Source organism: Leucoraja erinacea, chromosome 9, assembly GCF_028641065.1.
Source record: "Leucoraja erinacea ecotype New England chromosome 9, Leri_hhj_1, whole genome shotgun sequence".
Lineage (NCBI taxonomy): Eukaryota > Metazoa > Chordata > Chondrichthyes > Rajiformes > Rajidae > Leucoraja > Leucoraja erinaceus.
Window position 1 is genome coordinate 44,934,731 of NC_073385.1, and position 25,000 is coordinate 44,959,730.

General features: G+C 42.7%; 1 protein-coding gene across 7 annotated transcripts in view; it reads left to right on the forward strand.

The window, feature by feature from the left end:
• cdin1 (CDAN1 interacting nuclease 1) overlaps positions 1–25,000 on the forward strand; it is a 177,841-nt gene that overhangs the window by 62,446 nt on the left and 90,395 nt on the right. For all 7 annotated transcript variants that reach the window (XM_055640703.1, XM_055640701.1, XM_055640700.1 and 4 more), the window contains one exon: positions 637–709. In XM_055640703.1, coding sequence (XP_055496678.1) covers positions 637–709 — 73 coding nt within the window. The remainder of the gene's footprint in view (positions 1–636; positions 710–25,000) is intronic.

A 25,000-nucleotide genomic window follows, 5' to 3' on the forward strand; every position in this document is an offset into this window, starting at 1 on the left:
GCTGTTTCATTAAATGTCATCACTGCTAAAAAGCCAACAGAGAACAAAAATAAAGCTTTTGTTCAATTGTTGTTAAATGCTTGGAACAGAGGCCAAAAATGTTTTACGGACAGGTTAGCTTGTGTGTATAAGAAGTACAAATGCTCCTGCAAAATGTATTTGGCTGTTTTCTGTTTGGAGCGATTGTATCCATGCAATTCATTTTACCAGTTATTTTCTGGAAGAATTATATAAGAAGAAGATGTAAATTTAATTTCTATTATGTCAATCCTATCTGGCAGGAGTTTGTTTTCAAGAAAGGTGGGGGCATGATTAATAGGAAAATTAAGAAGATGCAAGTACCTGAATTAATAAGGTAGTCCTTATTCAGGGACTACATTTAGTAATTTCACAATGTTTCATGTGTCAATTCTAATGCAGATTACTGAAATAAGTAGCTCTGTGTAACATGTTTCCTTACTATAAGAGTTCCCAATGATAGGACTCAAACCTAGAGCACTGCGTGGATTACTAAGTTCTGTTGATTAATGTACTCCATTATAGGATACCGTATATATTTGAAGTCTTTTGGCAGTTCTGTATTTTTATGGTCATTGAACAAAACTTTTTGTCTTTTGTTTGTGTTCTTGTAAAAAGATGGACCTAGCACCTTCATTGATGGCAAGAATTGTGCTCGAAAAGTTCTTGCAGAAACATGACCAGACCACGCGTAAGTAACTTCTAACCTCAGTGTCACGATTGCGTAATATTGTTAACCCACTACCTAATGAGATTTTAAAATTATTTTCATTTATAGTTGCAAAAGTAACTTAGATAGTTTACATATTTGGGAATAATAAAAATGAATGTCACATTTTGTGATGCTACTTGAATGTGATGCTATATTTCCATGGTGGAAATGATAAATATAGTTATTTGCGAATTAAGGAAGTTCAGAGTACAGATTCAAATGAATAAAAAAGCAACAAAATAATTTTGATGATCCACTCGCATTTTATTTCATTTCATCTGAGGAGTTTACTTGTAATTTATAATTTTGCTTTTAAAACGTTGTTCCTCATCATCGAGACATCGACTGAAACTTGCTTACATTCCAAGGATGATAATGTAACTCAAAGGTATTTGTTTAACTTTAAATCAGGCTATCAAAATATACATCCTTGAATGTTCCAAACCAACTTAAAATAGACAACCTACCTGTTAGAAATGTCAACAAGGGCCTAATGGAAGCAGCTCAGTATTATGTAGCCCTAGGTGCCCGAGAAAAGGAGTTTAAAAAAAAGTGAAGGGTAGTCGTACAAGAGATTCAACCTTAAATTAATTTGCTACTGAAAAAATACATTTTGTTATTTTCCCTGTGTCAACTGCATGATTAAAACTGGCTGTTAAGTGATCTCTGGGGACACGCTTGTAAAAGATTTATGAGTAATATTCAATGTGATATTCAAAGTGAGTCATGAATATCAGGGTAATTGCTCTCAGTGCTGGCTCTTTTAGTTGGCAGGAGTTTGTCAACTGCCCCATAAATATTTACCTAGTCTCATGTAAAAGAAAGAATTCATATTCTGCTTTTTTTTATCACCATGTGTAATGTTTACCTTCCATGTCTGACAATAGTAGTATGAAAATGACGCACTGGGCTACATTCCCTGCTAAACCCTGTTCATCATTTTAATAGGAGAGGAAAGAATGAGCTTAGATATTGTTCAATGGTGCAAAACAGTTTGTATGGTGGTTGTAGAATTTTATCCAAAATTGTTCTGGTCTATCTAGATTAGTTGTGTAGTACCAGTGCAAAGGGTTCATCTCATGAATTAACCTTCCCCCACCCCTAACCCCCACCCTGTCCTCCCAGCACCCCTCCCCCTTCCAGTTCAATATCATTGCAATGGGCACAGCCTCTAAAGTAACCTGCTGTGATGCTTTTTGAGCAAATCACATGATGTCAGAATCGTATGGTTTCGATTTAATCAAGAAAGAGATTAAAGTAGATGTGTGTTATTTTCAACTTCGCCGCAGCTCCGCCATTTGTCAAAGTCAACGTTCTGATTGCTTTGGACCTACTGCTATCCCATACTTGTCAAAATAGTAGTCGGTATGGGCTGAGGCTGGTAACCTTCCAGATAGTGGAAAGCTGAATCTAGCCAGATACTTGAAATGTCTTTTAAATGTCTTTTAAGGATAAATTAATTATAACCTATTGATTACTTAATTGAAAACAAGGTTTTGAAGATTCTGAAATTTTACCAATAATGCCATAACTGTTCACGTATATATAGCCTGTAATTAAAATAACTATTTCAAAGTGTGATTTTTTAAATGAAATAAAATATTTTTTTTTTATGTTCTTGCTTCTGAAACTAAATTCCTTTCACTATGATTATAGTCCAAGTTTAAGCTTTGATCTCCTTCCATTTAATTTCCAAAAATGTAATGACGGGTAATAAAATTGCCATTTTATATTAAACGTTGCTATTTACTGAAAGAATTAAGGTTCTTTTAATATGTCTCTAGAAATGCTAGGAGAAGCTGCAGGCTAGAATGACTTATATTCTGACACACATTTCCCCTTCACAGCAGCGACCTGGCTGGCCTTTGGCAATGAAATTCAATGCACATGGCTCCGCAGTCAAATCATCAAATTTCCCTGTGTGTATATTAGAGTTTTGTAATGTGTTTCCATTATGAAACAATGCTGGGATAATTGTCTTTGGTGGCAATTAGCTAACAGGTTTGTTCAGTGCTATTGGCAGGAGCATCCATCATCCCTTCCCTGACCACACTTATTTCATCTGCTGCAGACTGCAAAGATCAATAGAATATGTAGGGGAAATCATCCCCACTTTAATGGGCTGCAACACCGTCCTTTCCATGTATTATTATTTTTCTCTTTGTTTTGCCAAGTAATTGTCAGCCTGCTGATAGCACAACATGCCTGTTTTTGTGGAGAACCCTATGTGTAATCTGGTGCTTCTAAGAAGCAGTGTTGTGGGTACAGTGTGCAGCTTTAAGTTAATTAAATTTTGTTTTCTTAATGTGAGAAAGAATCAATACATTATAAGTGACTTAAAAAAATATTGAATTTTACATAGTGATGTGAATATGACATAAACTGGCTACATATTGACAGATTTGAAAAATGGAATTGGGTGAGCTGCAAATTAGTGCATGCAAGATACTTTGTTGCAATTCCAATTGAGCATGGTGCACTTTCTGTCAGTCCTGTAAGTTTGAGATCTTGGAGTAAACATTAATGTTTCCGATTTTTTTAAATTGTATATCTAGGTTTTGTTATACTACATAGTACGTGGATGATGAAACCCATCACTGCTAACAATGTGGAAAAACATTTATGCTTATGCCACATTTAAAAGTGGATTAAAATTGGTCACTAAAATGAAGTGAATGTCAACATGTAGTAAATATCTTTTCAGTGAGTTGGTGCTGATAATACAGAACAGATACCTCTGTAAAATGAAAGACATGCATTCGGTAATGTGAAGGTCATGTTATCTGGAACAGAGAAGAGGGATGATATTTCAATATGGAATGAATGGAATATTTAAACCACATATCTCAAAGATGATTGCAAGTTCATGATAAAATTGTGTTTTTTGGAAATAATCACATTTTATCATGGATAAACTCATGGACAAACCCAATATGACAAAATGCTTTCTTAGAATGAACATTATTTTTATGTTCTGTAATTTTCTCCCTTAGTGGCACCTGCTAAAAGAATTACCAAGGGATTATGATTTTTTTCTTTGGAGAACAAATATTCATGTGGTTATTTTACATAATTACTCTTTTGATGTAATTTCTTAAAGTAACAGGTGATTTATTGAATTATGTGGCAAACAGTTGACATTTCAGAATAGATTTGCTTAAATATGCAAGATAAAATCCATTTTTGAAGTATTGATCATTTCAAAGAAGAAGGTTCTTTATCCAGATTATGCAAACAGTAAATTTAAAAAAAGTTAAGTTTGGAAACAAATATTTGATCAGATATTTAGGATAACTTGCTCACTCATAGTAAAAACCTTTTACATCTGGAACCTGGCTTGAATCCATTTTGGGAAGCTGATCTGATAAAGTGTCTGCTAATAAACAACTGTTAAACCCAAATGAGTTTGGCAGTCTGAATCCAGTTCAAAGTAAACATGATCCATGTGCCACAGTTCAGTAGCAATTATGCAGTCTTTCTCAGGGAGGATGTTATATGAAACAAAAATTTCCCGAATCTCAAATCATTTTAAAGGAGTATTCCAAATGTCTAAACTTCATAATCCTGAATATTATAAATGTTTATATCATTAGACTTTACAGTACCATTCTGTCAATCTGTGTTTGTTTTGTTTTAAAGTAGATTGTAAGAAGCAATCTGGGTAAAGGTATTTTATCTGGGTATTTTATTTGTAGTGACATCATGAAATTCCTTTCTAGCGACATTGAATGGACAATTTATTTCAGAGTATAAATGTATTTTAAAGCAATATACATGCTTACCAATGTTGAATTAGTTTACATCAATGAATATCAGCATTTTAAGTTGTTGAGAAATCAAATTGCTAATTGCATCCATTGTGTGAGTCCAAGCAAAATAATAGCATTCGAGTGTATTCAAGTATTTATTGAGTTTTAATGTTAAGCTTGGTCAGATAACGTACACTGATGACTTTTAATAAAAATGATTTATGCTTTAACATACGTTAATGGGAGCTGAATTATAGTCATACAGAGTGGAAACAGGCCCTTCGGCCTATCTTGCCCATGCCGATATGCCCCAACTACATGAGTCCTACCTGCATGTGTTTGGCCCATATCCCTCTAAACCTATTCTATGAATGTACTTGTTCAAATGTTTTTTAAACATTTTGATAGTACCTGTTTCAATGACCTCCTCCGGAAACTCATTCCATTTACCTACTACCCTCTGTGTAAAAAAAAAGTTGCCCCTCGGGTTCCTATAAATTCGTCTCCCCTCTATGTTATCTGGTTTTTGTTTCCCTACTCTGGGTAAAAGACACTGTGCATTCAATCTATCTATTCCTCTCATGATTTTATACACCTCGATAAGATCATCCCTCATCATCCTGCACTCCAAGGAATAAAATCCTAGCATGCCCAACCTCTCCCTATAGCTCAGGCCCTCCAGTCCTGGCAACATCAATCTTCTCTGCACCGTTCCTCGTAAATCTTCCCTGTACCCTATATTGTTATAATATTTGAAATAAAGTGATTTTAAACATAATCCATAGATATAATTTTGCCTGTATTTAGCGCCTAAGTTTTATTACAAACTAGACCAAGTGGGACCCATTGGGCCCCCGTCTCCAACGCAATAATCCACCACTCACCCATTCGCCCAACGCAAACTGTTTCCACGACTCACTCATTCGCCCAACGCAAACTGTTTCCACGACTCACTCATTCGCCCAACGTAAGCCGTTCCCCTAACGCAATAATTCACCACTCACCCATAGCTCCCACGGGAGGCCTGGTCCCCAAATGCAACCCATTCCCAAATGTAAGATTCCACCACTCACCCGTTGGGTCCCTGTCACACGGGAGGCCTGGTCCCCAATGCAACCCGTTCCTTAACGTAAGATTCCACCACTCACCCGTTCCCTCAACGCAACCCGTTCCTCCAATGCAATATTCCACCTGTGAACAGCGCACGTCATTTTAAACTTTAAAAAAAGAAATGCAATTGCACTAAGAATTTAATGTAATGTAGGTGCCACCGACAAGGCCATCTTTTGTTATCCAAATCTAATCATTAAACTGTGTTGTGCTGGGTTAGGCTGGCAGATTCTTCCTCTTTGTTATCCAAATTTAATCATTAAACTTTGCTGTGCTGGGTTAGGCTGGCAGATTCTTTCCCTGAAGGACATTTGCTGTGAAGGACTCAGTGTACTGGGATAGAAACATTGTAACCGGTAGGGCATTGTGACATCATAACTGCCTAACTGCCAGTGCAGATTTGAAGAAATCCAACTTTTAAATGTCACTTTAAAACATTTAAATCTCCCCCACTACGTCCTTCTCCTCACAACAGAGATCAGCAGCAGAGATCACATTGTGATGTCATTTTCGGTTTTCGGAATCTTCATGGCAGGTTGTCAGCTTTTTTTCCGCTGTTGTCAGCCGAGCAACCTAGGCAGCTTTTTAGGTTGCCAAATGACCACCAGGGGCGCCAGGAAGATGGCTGCCCTGCCGGCAGTCTGTGCGTTTTTTCAATCTTTTTTGTTATTTTTTAGTTTGTTAAAAGTTTTGTTTTTAATATTCTTCGGTTTGTTTTATGGGAGGGGATCGGGGGAAACATTTTTTCAAGTTCTTTCCTTCCCGGAGATGTAATCAATTTTCGGATCCCATTCTCCGGGCTCTGCGGCCTTCCATCAATGGAGCTGGAAGCCTCCTCGGACTGTCGTGAGTCCCATCGCGGGGCGTGGACTCAACATCGGAGCTGATCCCTTGCCTGGGATCGCTCCCACCGCGACCTTTAACATCAAGGGCTCACAGTCTCGGGTGAAGCTAGTCGGGAAGCCCCAACGTCGCAGAAGGTTCACCAGCCCCGACGCGAGGTTTGATCGCCCGGTGCGGGGGAGCTGACACACCCCCGATGTGGGAGCAGATCGCCTCGACGCAGAGGGCCCGAACGCCACCGGCTACGGGAGTCAAGATCGTCCCGTCAACGGGGGCTCGGGGCCCACGACCGAGGAAGAACTAAGTGAAGGACTTGATCTTTATTTCGCCTTCCATCACAGTGAGGAATGTGTAGGAGTCACTGTGTTGGATGTTCATGTTAAGATGTGTTTTTGAAGTGATCTGTTACTTTTAATTGTATGACTAACCTGGCCAATGAAATTCCTCGTATGTTGCAAACCATACTTGGCGAATAAAGTCTGATTCTGATTCTGATGACAGTATTGGTGGTCATTTATGACGGCTTGCATGACGCGTGCGATAATATGCTCGGACGAAGTGCGTAGTTACCAGTCGGAATTATGCTCAATGAAGCATTCACGTATTATTTCTGCTTCAAATAAAGTCACAAACTAAACATATTCACCAATCAAGACATGATATATACCACAATGACCTGTAGCAAAATTATAATACGGTAGCTCAACTCTTTTTACACGTTGCAATGAATGCAATTTCTATTATTTCTTTCCACTTCCAAACAAAAATGTGGTTGGATTATACAGTGTATGATCAACCTATGTCAACAAATCCTGGATCATGGTAACATATGCTTAAACATGCACACTACAGATTGATGCAAGCATATTTTCTGTGAAGGACCGAAAATTATCATGACATGGTCATTGCATGGGTCTTTTCCACTTCAATCATCAATCTCTGTTGTGCCCAGTCACAGCAAGGTAAGGATAAAGAATTGAATCGATCGGTTTGACACCTTTGAAGGTAGACACAGTCAGGGGCGGAAATCCCAGGGGCCTCTCTGTTTTGAGAGGTGGGGGACATCCTCCCCAAGTTTTTGTAATCCGGATTTTAAAACCCGGTGAAATCTCCGCTTTCCGCGAGACAGTGGGGATGGGACTGATGATCAAGGGTGCCGATTGGACGAGAGAGACGTCGGTCAACAGGCAATGGGGGCGGGACATGATGATTCAGCGAGATCATTGGAGGAGGGAGCAGTAGGGGAGGGTGGACTGAGGATAGAGCGCGGTGATTGCTTGAAGTGGTATGAAACTGCACTTGAATTTGGTGGCCTTGCACCTTGCTTGAAATGGAATTTCAAGGAATAGCCGTGAATCAACTGCCAGCCCACCAGCCGTGAGTGAGTGAGCTGCCAGCACAACAGGCTTGAGTGACTGCGCCGCCAGTCCAAGATTCCATTCGGCCCACAATGTCCATATTAGCCCTCTGGAAACCAGTCCCTTCAGCACACAACACCCATAATAGCGCTCCAGAAAGTGCGCCCCCTCCCACCCCCCCATTGGCCACCAATATTGGGATTGGTGGAGAGGTGGAATATTGCTTTTGGGGACCAGCTCTCCCGTGTGATGCTGGGACCCAACGGGTCCCACTTAGGCTAGTTAATATATTAAAATGAATGCAATAAAATCAATTGTGCAAATGAAAAGATGTCTGAATCGTTCAGTTTTATTTTGTATTCGTCCGCTTCCAGATCCAAATCACCGTCTCTAACTTTACACAGGGCTGGATTCAGTGAGTGTAGACTGAGCTCCCCTCTCCCCTCCTGCCCCTCTTCCCCCCTTCTTCCCTTCCCCCTCTTCACCCTCCCCGCTCCACTCTTCTCCCCCTTCTCCAGGGAAGGAGAGGGGGAGATGGGGAAGTGAGGGTAGTGGAGAAGGGGAAGAAAAGTGGAGCGAGGAGAAGGGAAGAAGAGTGCAGGGGGGAGAAGGGAGGAAGAGGGGGGAAGGGAAGAAACGGCTCACGCACTCGACACCACTGCAAATTGTTCTGATGCTGTTGTTCCCTTAAAGGGCCTGTCCCACTTTGCGAATTTTTTTCGGCAACTGCGCATTCGCCGAAAAAATCGTAAAGTGGGACAGGCCCTTTAAGGGAACAACAGCAACAGAACAATTTACAGCGGTGTCAAGCGCCAATTCTCTGCCTGAGTTGCTGCTTCACAAACGAGCAGCAACTCCACAGGGCAAGACAGGGAACAAGGATAAAGGGCCTGTCCCACTTATTTGTCCTTGGCACGCAAATTACACAACCTCGTGATCGCGTTGAGCCGCGATGGTCCTGCGAAGGTCGGGCGTGATTACATGCGTACGCACAGCCGTCTGGAGCGCGTGACGTCATTTGAAGATGGACACAAAGCTGGAGTAATTCAGCAGGACCGGCAGCATCTCTGGAGAGAAGCAATGGGTGACGTTTCGTGTCGAGACTCTTCTTCAGTCTGAAAAGAAGGGTCTTGGCCCAAAACGTCACACATTGCTTCTCTCCAGAGATGCTGCCGGTCCCGCTGAGTTACTCCTGCATTTTGTGCCTATCTTCAATTTTCTTGGCCCCACTCTGGGAGTAGGAGTGGGGGCGGATCCAGACCGCAACGGCCGTGAGCCCCAAGCCGAGTTTGGCGATCGTTTGCCTGTGCTTCTGCTGCTGTTGAAGGTGAGACGTTGCGTCGCGCCCGGGTCTTGGGCCGGTCCCACTTTGGCCGCCAGTTCCGCGACAGGCCATTGGCGCGCAAAGATTTCGTTCACTACAAAAATTTCGGAGCCACGCGCGATGTTGCACACAACTTCATCCCCCTCCGCGATTCTCAGTGGGCCCAGTCCTGCGTAATTTGCGTGCCAAGGACACGTAAGTGGGACAGGCCCTTAAGACAGGAGCTCTCTGAGAAATGCCGGCACAGTTTGCATCAGGCAAAATGACACGGCTTTTAGGTTGCCCGGTGGGACTTTAGGGGCCAATGGCACCGGGGAAACCGTTAATTTCGAGCCCAGTTTGTGTAAATGAGATCCCATTGTGATTGGACGACTGTGAGATGGCATTGTGACATCACTGGAAGCTGCTAGAAAAGTCTCACTCTCACAGCCAGTTATTATTTTCAAAGTTGGCTTTTTTAAAACTTTATTTATCAATAACTTGTGAAATATAACATCAAATGTGAAGAAACTTGATACTAACGACCACAGGAAAACGCTGAGTAAGATTCTGCAAAAAATGTTGCGCTGTTGTGTACCGTTTTGGGTTAGTTCCTTGATCTCACCGACATACAAACAAGACAAGACAGATAGATATCAAATGTGAACTTTGGCTTGCCTCATATACTGTACAGCCTCAACTTCAATTTATTCAGTTGTTCCATGTGGATATGTATTTTCAGTTCCAATAACTTGATTTGTATGTACCAGCCACGTAGTATTGCCTCAATGATTTTTAAGGGACCACAATTATAAAATGTCTTTTAATGCTTTATAGATTATCATTGATAACTTGAGCTAGAGTTTATGCAGTATGCATAGTGATGGAAACAAATTCATTAAATTGTTCCTGTGACACAAAATAGAGCAGATATGTGTCATTCATACCTACCATTCAATATGGCATATTTACCTCCATTCTACCTTTTTTACACAATATTTATATAGCATATTTTCTTTCAAGGTCAAATATCTATTGGTCTGGAATATACTCAATGACTCAGCATTCAGAGAATGCTATCAAATTTCATCTGGGCTTATTCTGATTCTTATTCTGACTGTGACCACCCTTCTTCTCCGCCCCTATCTTGCCCCAGCTTTGTATGTTTCTTATAGCTTCCAAAGAATGCACACCTGCTTCGCTAATCTCTTCTCATCAGACAATTCCCTTAACCCAGAAGTATGTCCAATGAATTGGTGTTGCACAATATGCAAGGCAAGGATTTCCTTCTTTGAATGAGGAGACCAGATGCACCAGATATGGTGGCATTTGGATTCTAACATCATCCAATATCTCTTAATATATTCTGCTATCCACCATTTTTCCACCTCGATTAGATCGGCAAACATGGACACAGCATTTGGCTCCATCATCCAGGTCTTTAATATTGATAGATAATAGGTGAAGCCCAAGAATTGGCCCTTGGCTGCAATCCAATATTGACTCTTTTGTTCCTATTCTAGCTCTTAAACAGTATTCTGGAGATGCTGATTGATAACGTAAATCTCATAATACTCTAATTTTAATAAATTTGAAAATATAAATACTCTATATCATTTGGTTGACCCACACTACCTGACCAGTTACATAGATTTGTCAGTTTTCCTTTCATTCATAGATGCTCATTTTGTCCAATCATATTACTATGTTTTAAGTTTCACCCTTTCTGAAAGAATAAAAAATACCATTGATGAAATATGAAACTACTTGCCTCATGTTAACTGGCCTATCTTTTTAAAAATTTTTTTTTTTTGAATAGCAGGATGATATTTGCCCCCTTTTACTCTGGGAGAACCAATCCAAATTCTCGAGAATTCTGAAATTAAAAACAGAAGCATTCTGTATTTGAACATAGAACAGTATATAGCAATGTTACAAAATTTTGAGATTTAAAAAATCAAGTCTGCAATAAAAAGAAGTTTAATTTGACACCTAATTCACTTTCATATCTTCAGTATTAAAAAAGGTATGGCCATTTTCATACTCTGAAATTAGCATCTTGTTCCCTATTGCTTTTCCATTGACTTGACACAAAAGCTGTGATCGAGGACAGTCAAAAGCCCATAACTTTCTTAAAATTCAAGAGAACTGAATGAAATTTTCAGTTATTATAGATTGAAGCATTCTGAAACAAATATAAAACATCTTACTTGGATGACGGGAAATTAAAGCATATAATTAGTTAACCTAATTGTAGCTAATTACAAAGTTGACCGTTGTGACGGAAATAGTAATAAACACCCAGAATGCCTTGAAAATTCAAAAATGTGATATTCTCAAGATCAGAACTTTAATATTATTGTATTATATGTTGTAAGTCCGTAACAGATAGGTAAATAAATTACAATTTCTAGCAAAATACCTTGAAGGAGAAGATCAGTTGCTAGCTGGTACATTGGCATATCATAATCAGTAGCATCGTCATATTCCTCAGATTGTAACCAATAAGCAACTCTGTACACCTTGTTTTTCCTCTACTTTTCAATTTTGGCATTGTAAACTACAAGTTTTGGCTCTTCAAACCACGCATGACATGCCTTTCTGCCCACTATTCTCATTAAGAATGTCCTGTAGATCATCACATTTGTAGTAGTCCAAATTCGGATAATCTCTGCGAATGCTGTCTAAATCAGTCTCTTTTGCTGGGCATTTGGATTGACAATTTTGCATTTCTTCTTTGGAGGCATCTGTTTAAAATGTAAAGGAAAAAAAACACCGAACAGCATTAACAGAAACAAGTTATTATTTGCAGTTTTAGAAAAAAGGTAGAAATGATAAAGTTAAACTCTAAAACAAATAGTAAATACCCAACAAAATATTCATATTCATCAGTTTCATCAAATCAATAAAATTTGTCTAATCAATTAAATTCATCTAAATTCAATGACTAGATCTAAACATCTATCCATTTCTTAAGAAAAGGCTACATTTTTTTAAATAGCCAAAGTATCCAAATAACAAACTAATCCCATTCACACAAGAATTTACAATATAACATGATTTTAAAATCTCACTGTCATGAACGTATGCCAGACGGAAGGAATTTAATGTTTAATTCCCATAAATTAATCTAGAAACATCCACTCTCAATATAATCAAAATTATTATTTTATGCACAATACATATGGCTAAAACTGTTGTGGATATTCAGTATAAACATATTGAATATGGGTAGACAATTACACCAAATATATATATATACGATTTAGATGCTCTTATGACATGATTTACAAAAATAATGAGGATTTTAATCATCTTGCGAGTGGGTGTTTCTGGAATGCGATCATAGAAACATAGAAATTAGGTGCAGGAGTAGGCCATTCGGCCCTTCGAGCCTGCACCGCCATTCAATATGATCATGGCTGATCATCCAACTCAGTATCCCGTACCTGCCTTCTCTCCATACCCCCTGATCCCCTTAGCCACAAGGGCCACATCTAACTCCCTCTTAAATATAGCCAATGAACTGGCCTCAACTACCCTCTGTGGCAGAGAGTTCCAGAGATTCACCACTCTCTGTGTGAAAAAAGTTCTTCTCATCTCGGTTTTAAAGGATTTCCCCCTTATCCTTAAGCTGTGACCCCTTGTCCTGGACTTTCCTAACATCGGGAACAATCTTCTTGTATCTAGCCTGTCCAACCCCTTAAGAATTTTGTAAGTTTCTATAAGATCCCCTCTTAATCTCCTAAATTCTAGAGAGTATAAACCAAGTCTATCCAGTTTTTCTTCATAAGACAGTCCTGACATCCCAGGAATCAGTCTGGTGAACCGTCTCTGCACTCCCTCTATGGCAATAATGTCCTTCCTCAGATTTGGAGACCAAAACTGTACGCAATACTCCAGGTGTGGTCTCACCAAGACCCTGTACAACTGCAGTAGAACCTCCCTGCTCCTATACTCAAATCCTTTTGCAATGAAAGCTAACATACCATTCGCTTTCTTTACTGCCTGCTGCACCTGCATGCCTACCTTCAATGACTGGTGTACCATGACACCCAGGTCTCGCTGCATCTCCCCTTTCCCAATCGGCCACCATTTAGATAATAGTCTGCTTTCCCGTTTTTGCCACCAAAATGGATAACCTCACATTTATCCACATTATACTGCATCTGCCAAACATTTGCCCACTCACCCAGCCTATCCAAGTCACCTTGCAGTCTCCTAGCATCCTCCTCACAGCTAACACTGCCCCCCAGCTTAGTGGCATCCGCAAACTTGGAGATATTGCCTTCAATTCCCTCATCCAGATCATTAATATATATTGTAAATAGCTGGGGTCCCAGCACTGAGCCTTGCGGTACCCCACTAGTCACTGCCTGCCATTGTGAATAGGACCCGTTTACTCCTACTCTTTGTTTCCTGTTTGCCAGCCAGTCCTCTATCCACATCAATACTGAACCCCCAATGCCTTGTGCTTTAAGTTTGTATACTAATCTCTTATGTGGGATCTTGTCGAAAGCCTTCTGGAAGTCCAGATACACCACATCCACTGGTTCTCCCCTATCCACGCTACTAGTTACATCCTCGAAAAATTCTATAAGATTCGTCAGACATGATTTACCTTTCGTAAATCCATGCTGACTTTGTCCAATGATTTCACCACTTTCCAAATGTGCTGCTATCCCATCTTTAATAACTGACTCTAGCAGTTTCCCCACTACCGATGTTAGAATAACTGGTCTGTAATTCCCCATTTTTCTCTCTCCCTCCGATTGGAACGTTGCTGTTGCCGTGAATTTTAAGCCCATATTGGCAGGCAAAGACACAGCCGGTTCGTATGGGGCCCAAATAACATTTTCGTGTTGTAAAATTAGATTAAAGCCACCCCAAGAAGCAAGATTATATGTGAAATAGACGACTTACCTTTTTGTTTTGTCTTGATATTACGATCCGTCACGTTGAAGGCGTTGAGGGCGTTCAAAGTCGCTTTTTACTTTAATCCAACTATTAAATTGTCCAGCGATTTTTTTAATTAAAAAAACCGGGAACGGAAGTCCGATCGATTTTTCTTCATCGACTAGCAGCCCGAGGAAATCCCTCTCCGACAAGCGATACAAATCTGCATTTTAATCCCGCCCCCCCAAAAAGCGCCAAAGTCGCGCACAAGGCCAGTTGCAGATCTGCAGCGCCGCAGAAGGTAGGTTTTGTAACATCGCTACAGTATAGCACAGGAATATCCCTTCAGCCCACAATGTTTGTACAGAACATGATGCCAGGTTAAACTGATCTCAACTGCCTACACATGGTACATATCCCTCTATCTCCATAATCCTCTGGGTTCCATCCTTAGAAAGCATGGCATCTCTTTCCATTGTTATGCAGATGATACCCAGCTTTATTTGCCGCTGAGGAGGGAAGACGCCTTTTCTGTAAAATCACTTCTGTCTTGTCTTGATGACATTAAGTCCTGGATGGCCCTGAACTTTCTTGGATTTAATGAAAAGAAGACAGAGGTGATTTTATTTGATCCCAATGGCTGCTGTGAACCTCCATTTGTTGATTTAGGTCCATTGTCACGGTACGTGAAGCCAACAGTTCTGAACCTGGGTTTTAGGATGGACAGTGACTTTAAATTAGATTGCCAAATATGCGCGATGGTTAAGTCCAGCTTCTTTCACTTAAGGAAGCTGGCGAAGGTGAAGCCCATTCTCGAGCGGCAGCAGTTTGAAACAGTAATCCATGCCTTTATTACATCTAGGCTGGATTACTGTAACGCGCTCTATTTTGGAGTTGCTCGTTCTTCACTGGCTCGTCTCCAGTTGGTTCAGAATGCTGCTGCTCGCCTTTTAACTGGGACTCGAAAGAGGGAGCACATATCGCCAATTCTGGCCTCTCTCCACTGGCTCCCAGTGCACTTTCGAGTTCATTTTAAGATACTGTTATTTGTTTTTAAATCTCTGAATGGGCTCGCCCCGCCTTACCTCTCTGAGCTGCTCCACCCATACGCTCCTGCCCGGTCCCTCAGGTCAGCTGGTCAGCTGCTCCTGGAGGTACCGAGGTCTAATCGGAGGCTCAGAGGGGATAGAGCCTTCTCTGTTGCTGCTCCAGTGCTCTGGAACACCCTGCCGTTGCACATCAGACAGGCCCCCTCACTGTCCATCTTCAAATCCAGTGTTAAAACACATTTGTACTCCCTAGCTTTTGACCATGCCTGAGGCTTTGCTTCTGTTTTTATTGTTTTTAATGTTTCTTTATTTTACATGTCTTTTCCTACTATTTCTTTTGATTGTTATTATTGGTGTGTGTTAACTTTTTTGTCAATGATTAGTGATGTACAGCACTTTGTACAGCAACCATGATTGTTTTTAAAGTGCTCTATAATTAAAATTAATTATTATTATTATTATTATTAATAATATTATTATTATCATTATTATTAACCAGAACTGCATCAAATGTGGCCTAAGTAAAGTCCTGTAGAGCTGCATCATGACTTCCTGCCTCTAATACTCAATGCTCCAAGGCATTGATGGCAGACATACCATATGCCTTCATTACCACCCTATGTACTTCATTACCACCCTATGCTACCACCTTCAGTGAGCTAAATTTTATCATGGCCTTGCCATCTCCACCAAAGATCCTATAGCAAAGGATTGCTATAGGATCTTTGATCTCCACTGACATCTTCTACAGTCTGCTTTTCTGCTCAGGGCAAAAATAATTTTCCTTCACTATTGGCAGCTGCTCTTGAGTTCTATCCCAAATCCTACCACCGTATTTGCTTTGGCCTGCATGGAAGATCTATTTATTTGCTTTTCTTCTGCTTTATGCCTTTTAAATATTTTATTCTTATTCTTCCCAGAGTTATATTTCCCTTTACAGGGGTAACTTAAATTTATGTTAGTGGTCCAAAATACATAACTCTTAAAAATTGAAACACTTTGAGTGTGGCTATTGGGAAGGAATATAAGCAAATTGTTTCATGACTTGGTTGAATGTTGTTGGAAGACTTTTAAAACAGTTTGTTGAGGCCATGACCTTTGCACCTTTTGGGTCCACTGCCAAGGTAGTGATGGTGAGCTTATTGGGTTTTGCATAATAGGAAATGTAGATATTTGGGCAGGCAACTCTCCTGACCACATCTATGGAGTCCATTTCTTCACAACCACCCACCATGACCTTCCAAATTAGTTCCATACCCTGATGCTAATCTCTTCTGCATCATCTGAGGAGTTTACAGAAAGGGCAATGCCGGTCTACTGATCATTTCTGCTTGCTTTTTCTCCACAAAACGAAGTTGGCTTCATTTTTTTCCTCAGTGTCCCTGTCCACCACCATACACTTCCCCAAAACTGTAATTCCTCTGAGAATTGCCATTTTGATGAAATCCCATTTTCCAGCTCACGATTTACTTTTTTGCACATAACTTGTGTAATAACAACATTGGACCATTTAGCCCCTTAAATTTGTTCTGCATTCAGCAGGATCGTCATTGGTCTGTCAGCTAATACTTTATACCTACCTTTGTCGTATATCTATTAATATCTTTGGTTAACAAAAACCTATAACTGTTCATTTGGAATTCATAGTTGAATGATTTTGGACGAGCTTTTTGCCTTTTACTTTCACCAGTCCTTCAGGCCACTAAAGCATAGAATAGAAAAGAATAGAATAGTAAGATTAAACGAGAATTTACCAGTTTGAAGTTTGATCTGTATTTTATGAGGAGTTACGATGAGGGATTACGTGAAGAAGCCTGCCACAACTCATGCGTGTTATTCTTCAAAGCAGCGGTGTGAAAGCACAGATAACTGTAATGACTAAACATAGTAAGATTAGAGAGGAGATACCAGTTAAGTATATGATCAAGGGTGGGAGTGGAGGGCACGTAATCCCTCATCGTAACTCCTCATAAAATACAGATCAGACTTCAAACTGGTAAGTTCTCATTTAATCTTACTATTTTACTTCAGAGTCACGTGAGTGACTACGTGAAGATTTTAAAGCTCTGTGATTTCATGTCGCGGAAACGAATCCATGCATCACGTCTGCCTTGAAGAATGTAGGAGGAATTGTGTTAACATAATTTGGACATGAATTCGACATTGAAATCATAACATTTATTAACACAAAATTATAACCCCTTTTTATGGGTTTAAATTAATTTACAGAACTTAAAATTGTTTCTGCAAACGTTCCAGGTTTCATTACTGGTTTGTTGTAAAATAATTGGAATGTTTTTTCCCCAGACCAGATTCAGATTCAGATTCAATTTTAATTGTCATTGTCAGTGTACAGTACAGAGACAACGAAATGCATTTAGCATCTCCCTGGAAGAGTGACATAGCAAATGATTTGAATAAATAATAATAAGTGTACGGGGGGGGGGTGGTGATTGGCAGTCACCGAGGTACGTTGTTCAGTAGAGTGACAGCCGCCGGGAAGAAGCTGTTCCTGGACCTGCTGGTTCGGCAACGGAGAGACCTGTAGCGCCTCCCGGATGGTAGGAGGGTAAACAGTCCATGGTTGGAGTGAGAGCAGTCCTTGGCGATGCTGAGCGCCCTCCGCAGACAACGCTTGCTTTGGACAGACTCAATGGAGGGGAGCGAGGAACCGGTGATGCGTTGGGCAATTTTCACCACCCTCTGCAATGCCTTCCGGTCGGAGACAGAGCAGTTGCCATACCATACTGTGATGCAGTTGGTAAGGATGCTCTCGATGGTGCAGCGGTAGAAGTTCACCAGGATCTGTGGAGACAGATGGACCTTCTTCAGTCTCCTCAGGAAGAAGAGACGCTGGTGAGCCTACTTGATCAGAGTTGAGGTATTGTGGATCCAAGAGAGGTCATTGGAGATGTTGACTCCCAGGAACCTGAAGCTAGAAACACGTTCCACCTCCGTCCCGTTAATGTGGATGGGGGTGTGCGTGCCGCCTCTGGACTTCCTGAAGTCTACAATGAGCTCCTTGGTCTTCTTGGAGTTAAGGGCCAGGTTGTTGTCAACGCACCATGCTGCTAAGTGCTGGACCTCCTCCCTGTAGGCCAACTCATCGTTGTTGCTGATGAGGCCAATCACCGTTGTATCATCTGCATACTTGAAGATGGTGTTAGTACCATGTACAGGTGTGCAATCATAGGTGAAGAGGGAGTAGAGGAGGGGGCTCAGCCCTGTGGAACGCCGGTGTTCAGGGTGAGGGTTGAAGAGATGTGCTTGTCTAACCTAACAGACTGGGGTCTGTTGGTTAGAAAGTCCAGTATCCCGTTGCAGAGGGAGGGGTCGATGCCCAGGTTACCGAGTTTGGTGATCAGTTTTGATGGTATAATGGTGTTGAATGCTGAGCTGTAATCGATGAACAGCATTCTTACGTAAGTGTCTCTGTTGTCGAGGTGGGAGAGGGCGGAGTGAAGTGCCGTTGAGATGGCATCCTCCGTACTCCTGTTCTTGCGGTAGGCAAACTGATAGGGATCCAGTGTGGGTGGTAGGCAGCTTTTGAGGTGTGCCAGGACCAGCCTCTCGAAGCACTTGGTGATGATGGGGGTAAGTGCAACTGGGCGGAAGTCGTGGAGGCTTGCTGCAGTGGAGTGTTTTGGCACTGGCACGATGGAGGTGGTTTTAAGGCACGTGGGGACAACTGCTTGGGCAAGTGACAGGTTGAAGATGTCAGTCCAGACGTCTGTCAGCTGCGCAGCACAGGCCCTGAGCACGCGCCCGGGGATGCCGTCAGGGCCAGCAGCTTTACGTGCATTAGTCCTACTCAGTGCCATGTACACGTCGTAGGGGGTGAGTGTGAGGGATTGGTGATCGGCAGGTAGCACAGCCTTGATGGCTGTCTCTAGATTGTCCCTGTCGAAGCGGCCATAGAAGTGATTAAGCTCCTCAAGGAAGGAGGCGTTGCTGGATGTGGGCGTGGTGTTGGAGGGTCTGTAGTCCATGATGGCCTGGATGCCTTGCCACATGCGTTGGGGGTCAGACCATCCTGCTGCCTTGAGGATTTGGTCCATTGGTACATCCAACTGTATCATAGAAACATAGAAATTAGGTGCAGGAGTAGGCCATTCGGCCCTTCGAGCCTGCACCGCCATTCAATATGATCATGGCTGATCATCCAACTCAGTATCCCGTACCTGCCTTCTCTCCATACCCCCTGATCCCCTTAGCCACAAGGGCCACATCTAGCTCCCTCTTAAATATAGCCAATGAACTGGCCTCAACTACCCTCTGTGACAGAGAGTTCCAGAGATTCACCACTCTCTGTGTGAAAACATTGCTGCTGGTGTAGCTGCAGCCCTGGTGGAATGAGATTTTAAAATATTAGTATCCACCCCAGCCTGTGTTAGCACCTGTTTCAGCCATCTTGAGATGGTCTGGACCGTCACTCTTTTGTGTGGTTGCTTGTGGCTGACCAAAAAGTGCCTTCTCATTGCCTCTTAGGATTTTCGTTTTCTCCATGTATAATGACAGATGTCTTACTATACACAGACGGTCATCTGTTGGGTATGACCTAAATTGTATATTGAGACCTGCTGATCCCTGTCTGTTCTGCTTTACTAACTCATAGATATGAAACGTAATATTTTCTGTTGAGGAAGTCATGTTGTCCGTCTTAGTTTATGCAGTGACTGTACCCTCTGTGCCGTGACCAATGCCATTAGCATGAATGTTTTTAATGTCAGTCTGTGTAGGGCCAGAGCTGTTGCTGGAGACCAACTCTTCAGGACTATACTTACATCCCATATTTGGGAGTACCTGGTTCTTGGGGGATTAGTATTAAAAATTCCCCTCATAAGTTTTGTTACCAGTGGGTGAGTCCCAACAGAGTAACGCTCTGTCCCCTGCCATAGGTAAGTCGATAGGGCACTTCTGGCGCAGTTGATGGCACTGTATCTGAGCCCCTCATCATAGTGGAGGCCTGCCAGATATTCCAGAACAGACGGGATGTTCATGTCTCTGTAGGTGATGTTGTTTTTATGGCAGTACATCTCCCACTTCCTGATATAGACCAGATACTGTTTTTTGGTTGACTGTCTTTGGGCCGCCGAGATCATGTTCACTGTTCGGTCCGTCAGTCCCAGTTGTAGTAGAGGTGTTTTTAAACTCTACAAATTAATAAGTTCAAATGTTTATGGCATGGGTGGCTATCCCTTGTTACGGGATGTAGCAATAAATCTGGTCTATGTGGGATGGTGATACATGGTTCTAATACCATGTTTAATACCACTGGGAACCATGGTTGAGTAGGCCAATCGGGTACTACCAAAATACCAGACGCAGAGTCTTGTTGTATTTTCCTTAATACCCGACTGATGAGGCAGAAAGGAGGGAATGCGTAAATAAACAATTTCCCCCAATGCAGCGAAAATGCATCTGTCGCCGCTGCCCCAGGGTCTGGTTCCCATGAAACATAATTTGATAACTGGTGGTTAAGTCTGGATGCGAATAGATCGATATCTGGTGTTCCATATTTTGCTGTAATATCAGCAAATACTTTTTTATTCAACATCCATTCGGTGTTTTCATTAAATTTGCGTGACCTGGTGTCTGCCACTAAATTTAGTCTTCCTGGTAGGTAAGTGGCTGATATCCAAATATCTCTCTGGATACACCATTGCCAAATTGTATTAGCCAGATTGTCACATGATGTCGATTTGTTTCCACCCATGTGGTTAATGTATGCTACCACGGTGGTATTGTCTATCTGTAGTCTAACATGCTGGTGATATGACCCAGTACAATATGACTTTAGGCCATGGAATGCACCCAATCTTTCCAGGTAGTTTATGCCCAGTGTGAGTAATAATGATGCCTCCTGAGCAGTCCATCTACCTCCACAGCTGGTGATAGTATTGGTGGCTCCCCACCCAAGTGCACTGGCATCAGCTTGGCAGTGCTTTATACTGCCAGAGTTGTCCCATCCAGTTGAATTTTAAGTAACATCTGTGGTAACCTCATATAGGCACTGAATAGTAAGCATCTTTTAAATCGATTCTGGCCATGAAGTAACCTTTGGAAATTAATTGTTTAGCAGTAACAAAGGTTTCCATTTTGAAGTGAATATATTGTACAAATGTATTCAATTTTGTCAGATCTATGATGATGCGACAACCACCATCTTTTTTGTTTTTGGTGAATATATTGGACACGAATTCTAATGGTTCGTGTTGAGTTTTCTCAATTGCACCTTTTACGTAAAGCCGCTCCAATTCAGCTTGCGCTTTTGATTTTTCTTTATCAGAAAGCACGAACATTCGGTTTGGTATATGTTGAACTGGAGGGCTGTACTTGTGTATAAACTCTATTATATATCCCTGGATACTGCTTAAGATGTAAGTATCGGTTGTTAACATGCTCCATGCATTCAGAAAAGAGTGTAATCTCCCCCCAACCTCCATGCTCCCTGTATTTTGTAGGGAACCAGACCCACCTACCTCCATAGTTACCAGTGGCAGGTTTACTTCTTTTTGTAGGTTCTTCGCTGCTGTTGTTGAGCTGGTGTCTGGATTTTCGGTTTGGTTGGCGTTGGAGGTCCCCGCATCTTCCAAGAAGGCCGGCCTGGGCCATGGCCTAAAAAAGACTCATGTTTTGAGTACCGGGCCTTCGAGCTTTCACCAGTTCTGCTGGTGGGTGCGTAGGGGTGCTGTCTTTGGCTGTAGTGGGTTTTTGTTGGAGTCCCTTTTATTAGTCCAGTAGGTTCTCTCGTTCCTGCACCCCTTGCACACTTGTCTTTCCTTCTGCGGACCCCTCTTCCAGGTCAGCCCAGAACTGACCCGCAGTGCTCCCCTCTGATGAGGTAGAAGCACTGTGCAGCCCTTCAAGAGGTACTGCTGTGGGTTTATCATAGGGCCCACAGTGACCCGACTCCATCTCCCGGAGTCTGTCACGTTGGAGCAAATGCTCCACACACCGCTCCATCCGGCTCCAGCGCTCTCGGTCGCTGGCCGCCCGCGGTTGTTCAAAGTCGGACTCCTCTGAGTCCACGACCTTGTTTGTTTTTGTGTCTAGCCTTACCGCCCGGCCGCGTGGATCTGGCCGGTGCGGAGGCGACATCGGGCACAGCTGATCCCACTATCGGTGATCCGAGTGCCGCTGGCTGCTGCTGGCTGCCCGCTGCTCCACGGTCCTCCCTCACCAGCTTTGTCGCAGACCTTGTCTTCTTTGTTTCCCGTTGGTTTCTCCACCTGTAATCAGCATGGGAAAACACAAAAAGACGCAGTTCTTACCTGCATTTCCTGGTTTAAATTGTCGCTACGGGGGAACGTTGTGCCACCCCGCCTCCTGCCGTTATCGACTTGTCAAAAGTCGACGGCCCAATTCTGAATAGTCTCCTGCCCGGCCGTGGTGTTCTGAGCGGCGCGGGACCAAAAGTCGACACAGCTGATCCCTTACGGGGCTTGTGCCTTCAGCTGCTGCTGGCTCCCGCAACTTTGCGGTCCTCCCCAGCCAGCTTCACTCGCAGCACTTGTGGACACTATTTTGTCCAGCTTCCCTCCCCCCCCCCCCCCCCCTGTGTAAAACAGCGCGGGGACAAACACTTCCGCAGAGTAAATCACTTACCTGCAGGTCGCGGTTTCAAACTTACCGCTGCGGGGGAACGCTCCACCCCGCCTGTCGTTTCGCAAGCGTGAAAGCGATATGTCACGCATGCCTCGTGGCGGGCTTCTTCACGTAGTCACTCACGTGACTCCGAAGTAAAATTACCTATTCTACTTTCACCAGTCCTTCAGGCCACAAAAGCATGTTACCTCTCAACATGTATCCCATTTAGCTATTCACATGTTCTCATGTATGTATTTTAGTTCCCTTTGTCCCTCATTTTGTCTCTTGCTCTCATTACTCATGTTGCTGTTTAGTCATCCTATGCTCTGCAACAAAGCATTTCACAAGGCATTTCGGTTTGTGTCTAAGGTAGACACAAAATGCTGGAGTAACTCAGCGGACAGGCAGCATCTCTGGAGAGAAGGAATGGGTGACGTTTCGGGTCGAGACCCTTGTTCAGACTGATGTTGGGAGTGGGCGGGACAGAGATAGAATGTAGTTGACAGTAAGACTGGTGGGAGAACAGGAAAGGGGGAGAGGATGGAGAGAGAGGGAAAGCAAGAGCTATTTGAAGTTAGAGAAGTCAATGTTCCTACCGCTGGGGTGTAAGCGACCCAAGCGAAATATGAGGTGCTGTTCCTCCAGAAGCGTCAGATTGGGAATGGGAGGGGAGGTTAAAATGCTGAACAACCGGGAGCTCAGGTAGGTTAAGATGGACTGAGCGGAGGTGTTCAGCGAAACGATCGCCGAGCCTGCGCTTGTCCCGCCGATATACAGGAGTTGACACCTGGAACAGGGGATACAGTATATGAGGTTGGAGGAGATGCAAGTGAGCCTCTGCTTCACCTGAAAAGACTGTCGTAGTCCTTGGATGGAGTCGAGGTGGGGGGATAAAAGGACAGTTATTGCATCTCCTGCGTTTGCAGGGGAAAGTACGAAGTCTACTCCTGTATATCGGCGAGACCAATCTAACCTTTCTGTCCTGGGCCTCCTGCATTGTCAGAGTGAAGCCCAGCGCAAATTAGAGGAACAGCACCTTATATTTCGCTTGGGTAGCTTACACCCCAGCAGTGTAAACATTGACCTCTAACTTCAAATAGCCCTTGCTTTCCTTCTCGCTCCATCCACTCCCCCTTCCCAGTTCTCCCACCAGTCTTACCGTGTCCGACGACATTCTATCTTTGTCCCGCCCACTTCCCTGACATCAGTCTGAAGAAGGGTCTCGACCTGAAACGTCACCCATTCCTTCTCTCCAGAGATGCTGCCTGTCCCCGCTGAGTTACTCCAGCATATTGTGTCTATCATCGATTTAAACCAGCATCTGCAGTTCTTTCCTGCTCGGTTTGTGTCTATGCATGCTTGTTTTTAGTTTCTTCCTAATAGTTTCATTTTCATCTGTAATATATTACTTTTGTGGAGAAGGGTCAAGGACATGAAATGCTAATTTCATTGTCCACATATACTGCTTGACCTAGTAGTGGTCATTTTCCATGTGTTGATGCTGACATTGGATAGTGAAAATAGAGAAAAGCCTGAACCATTCTAAATGTTCACTTGTTGACATACAAGTCATTCGAGGCTGGAGAAAAACATGGACGAGAGGTGCAGTTTGTTTGGAGAGAAGAGTATTTTTTTAATGTTCACAATTTAGGCATGTACAAGTTCATTATCGGGGAAGCATTACAAAGTCAAGCAATTAGAACAAAGACATTGGAGTAGACATGTTTGTTGAAGAATTTGTAAATAATATTGTAAATGTCATGTTTGAAGTAAAAATCATCCAAAATTTCAAGTATGTAATATTGCTTTCTGTTTTATCATGAGCCAATATTCCCTTGGTGCATTTACTCCATTGCAAGTTACTATATGCTGGGTTGCAGTTGAAAAAATCCAGTTATCCGTTAAAAAAAAGTCCAGTTCATGTGTTGCTATTCATAGGCAATGCTATAGGGAGGTTGCATGACAGTCGAGGTCAAGACCCGTAACCTGTACTGTTGCCACGCAATGCCTTTTGGAGTACAAGCGGTGAATGTCAGGTAAGCACTTACTATGGCTGCCAGTACAGCGGGCATGTCTTCTGTCCCAGCATCCGAACTCCATGCTGACTGGTTTCACACTCGCGGCCGGTGCTTGGCAGCTGAAACGCCCGGCACCCGGGGGAGGAATCCCCGTGTGTGGGTCGGGGTCCAGGGGGGTGAATCGCCCCATGTGGTGCGGGGGGTCGGGGGGGGTGAAATCACCCCGGTGTGGGGGTCGGGGTCCGGTGCTGGTGCAGTGCAGTCAATGACTGGATCGGCGGAGGGACCAGACGGTCCCCAACTCTGCTGCTGCTGACGGGGACGTTGTCGGGTTTATGGCCCCGTGTGTCCGCT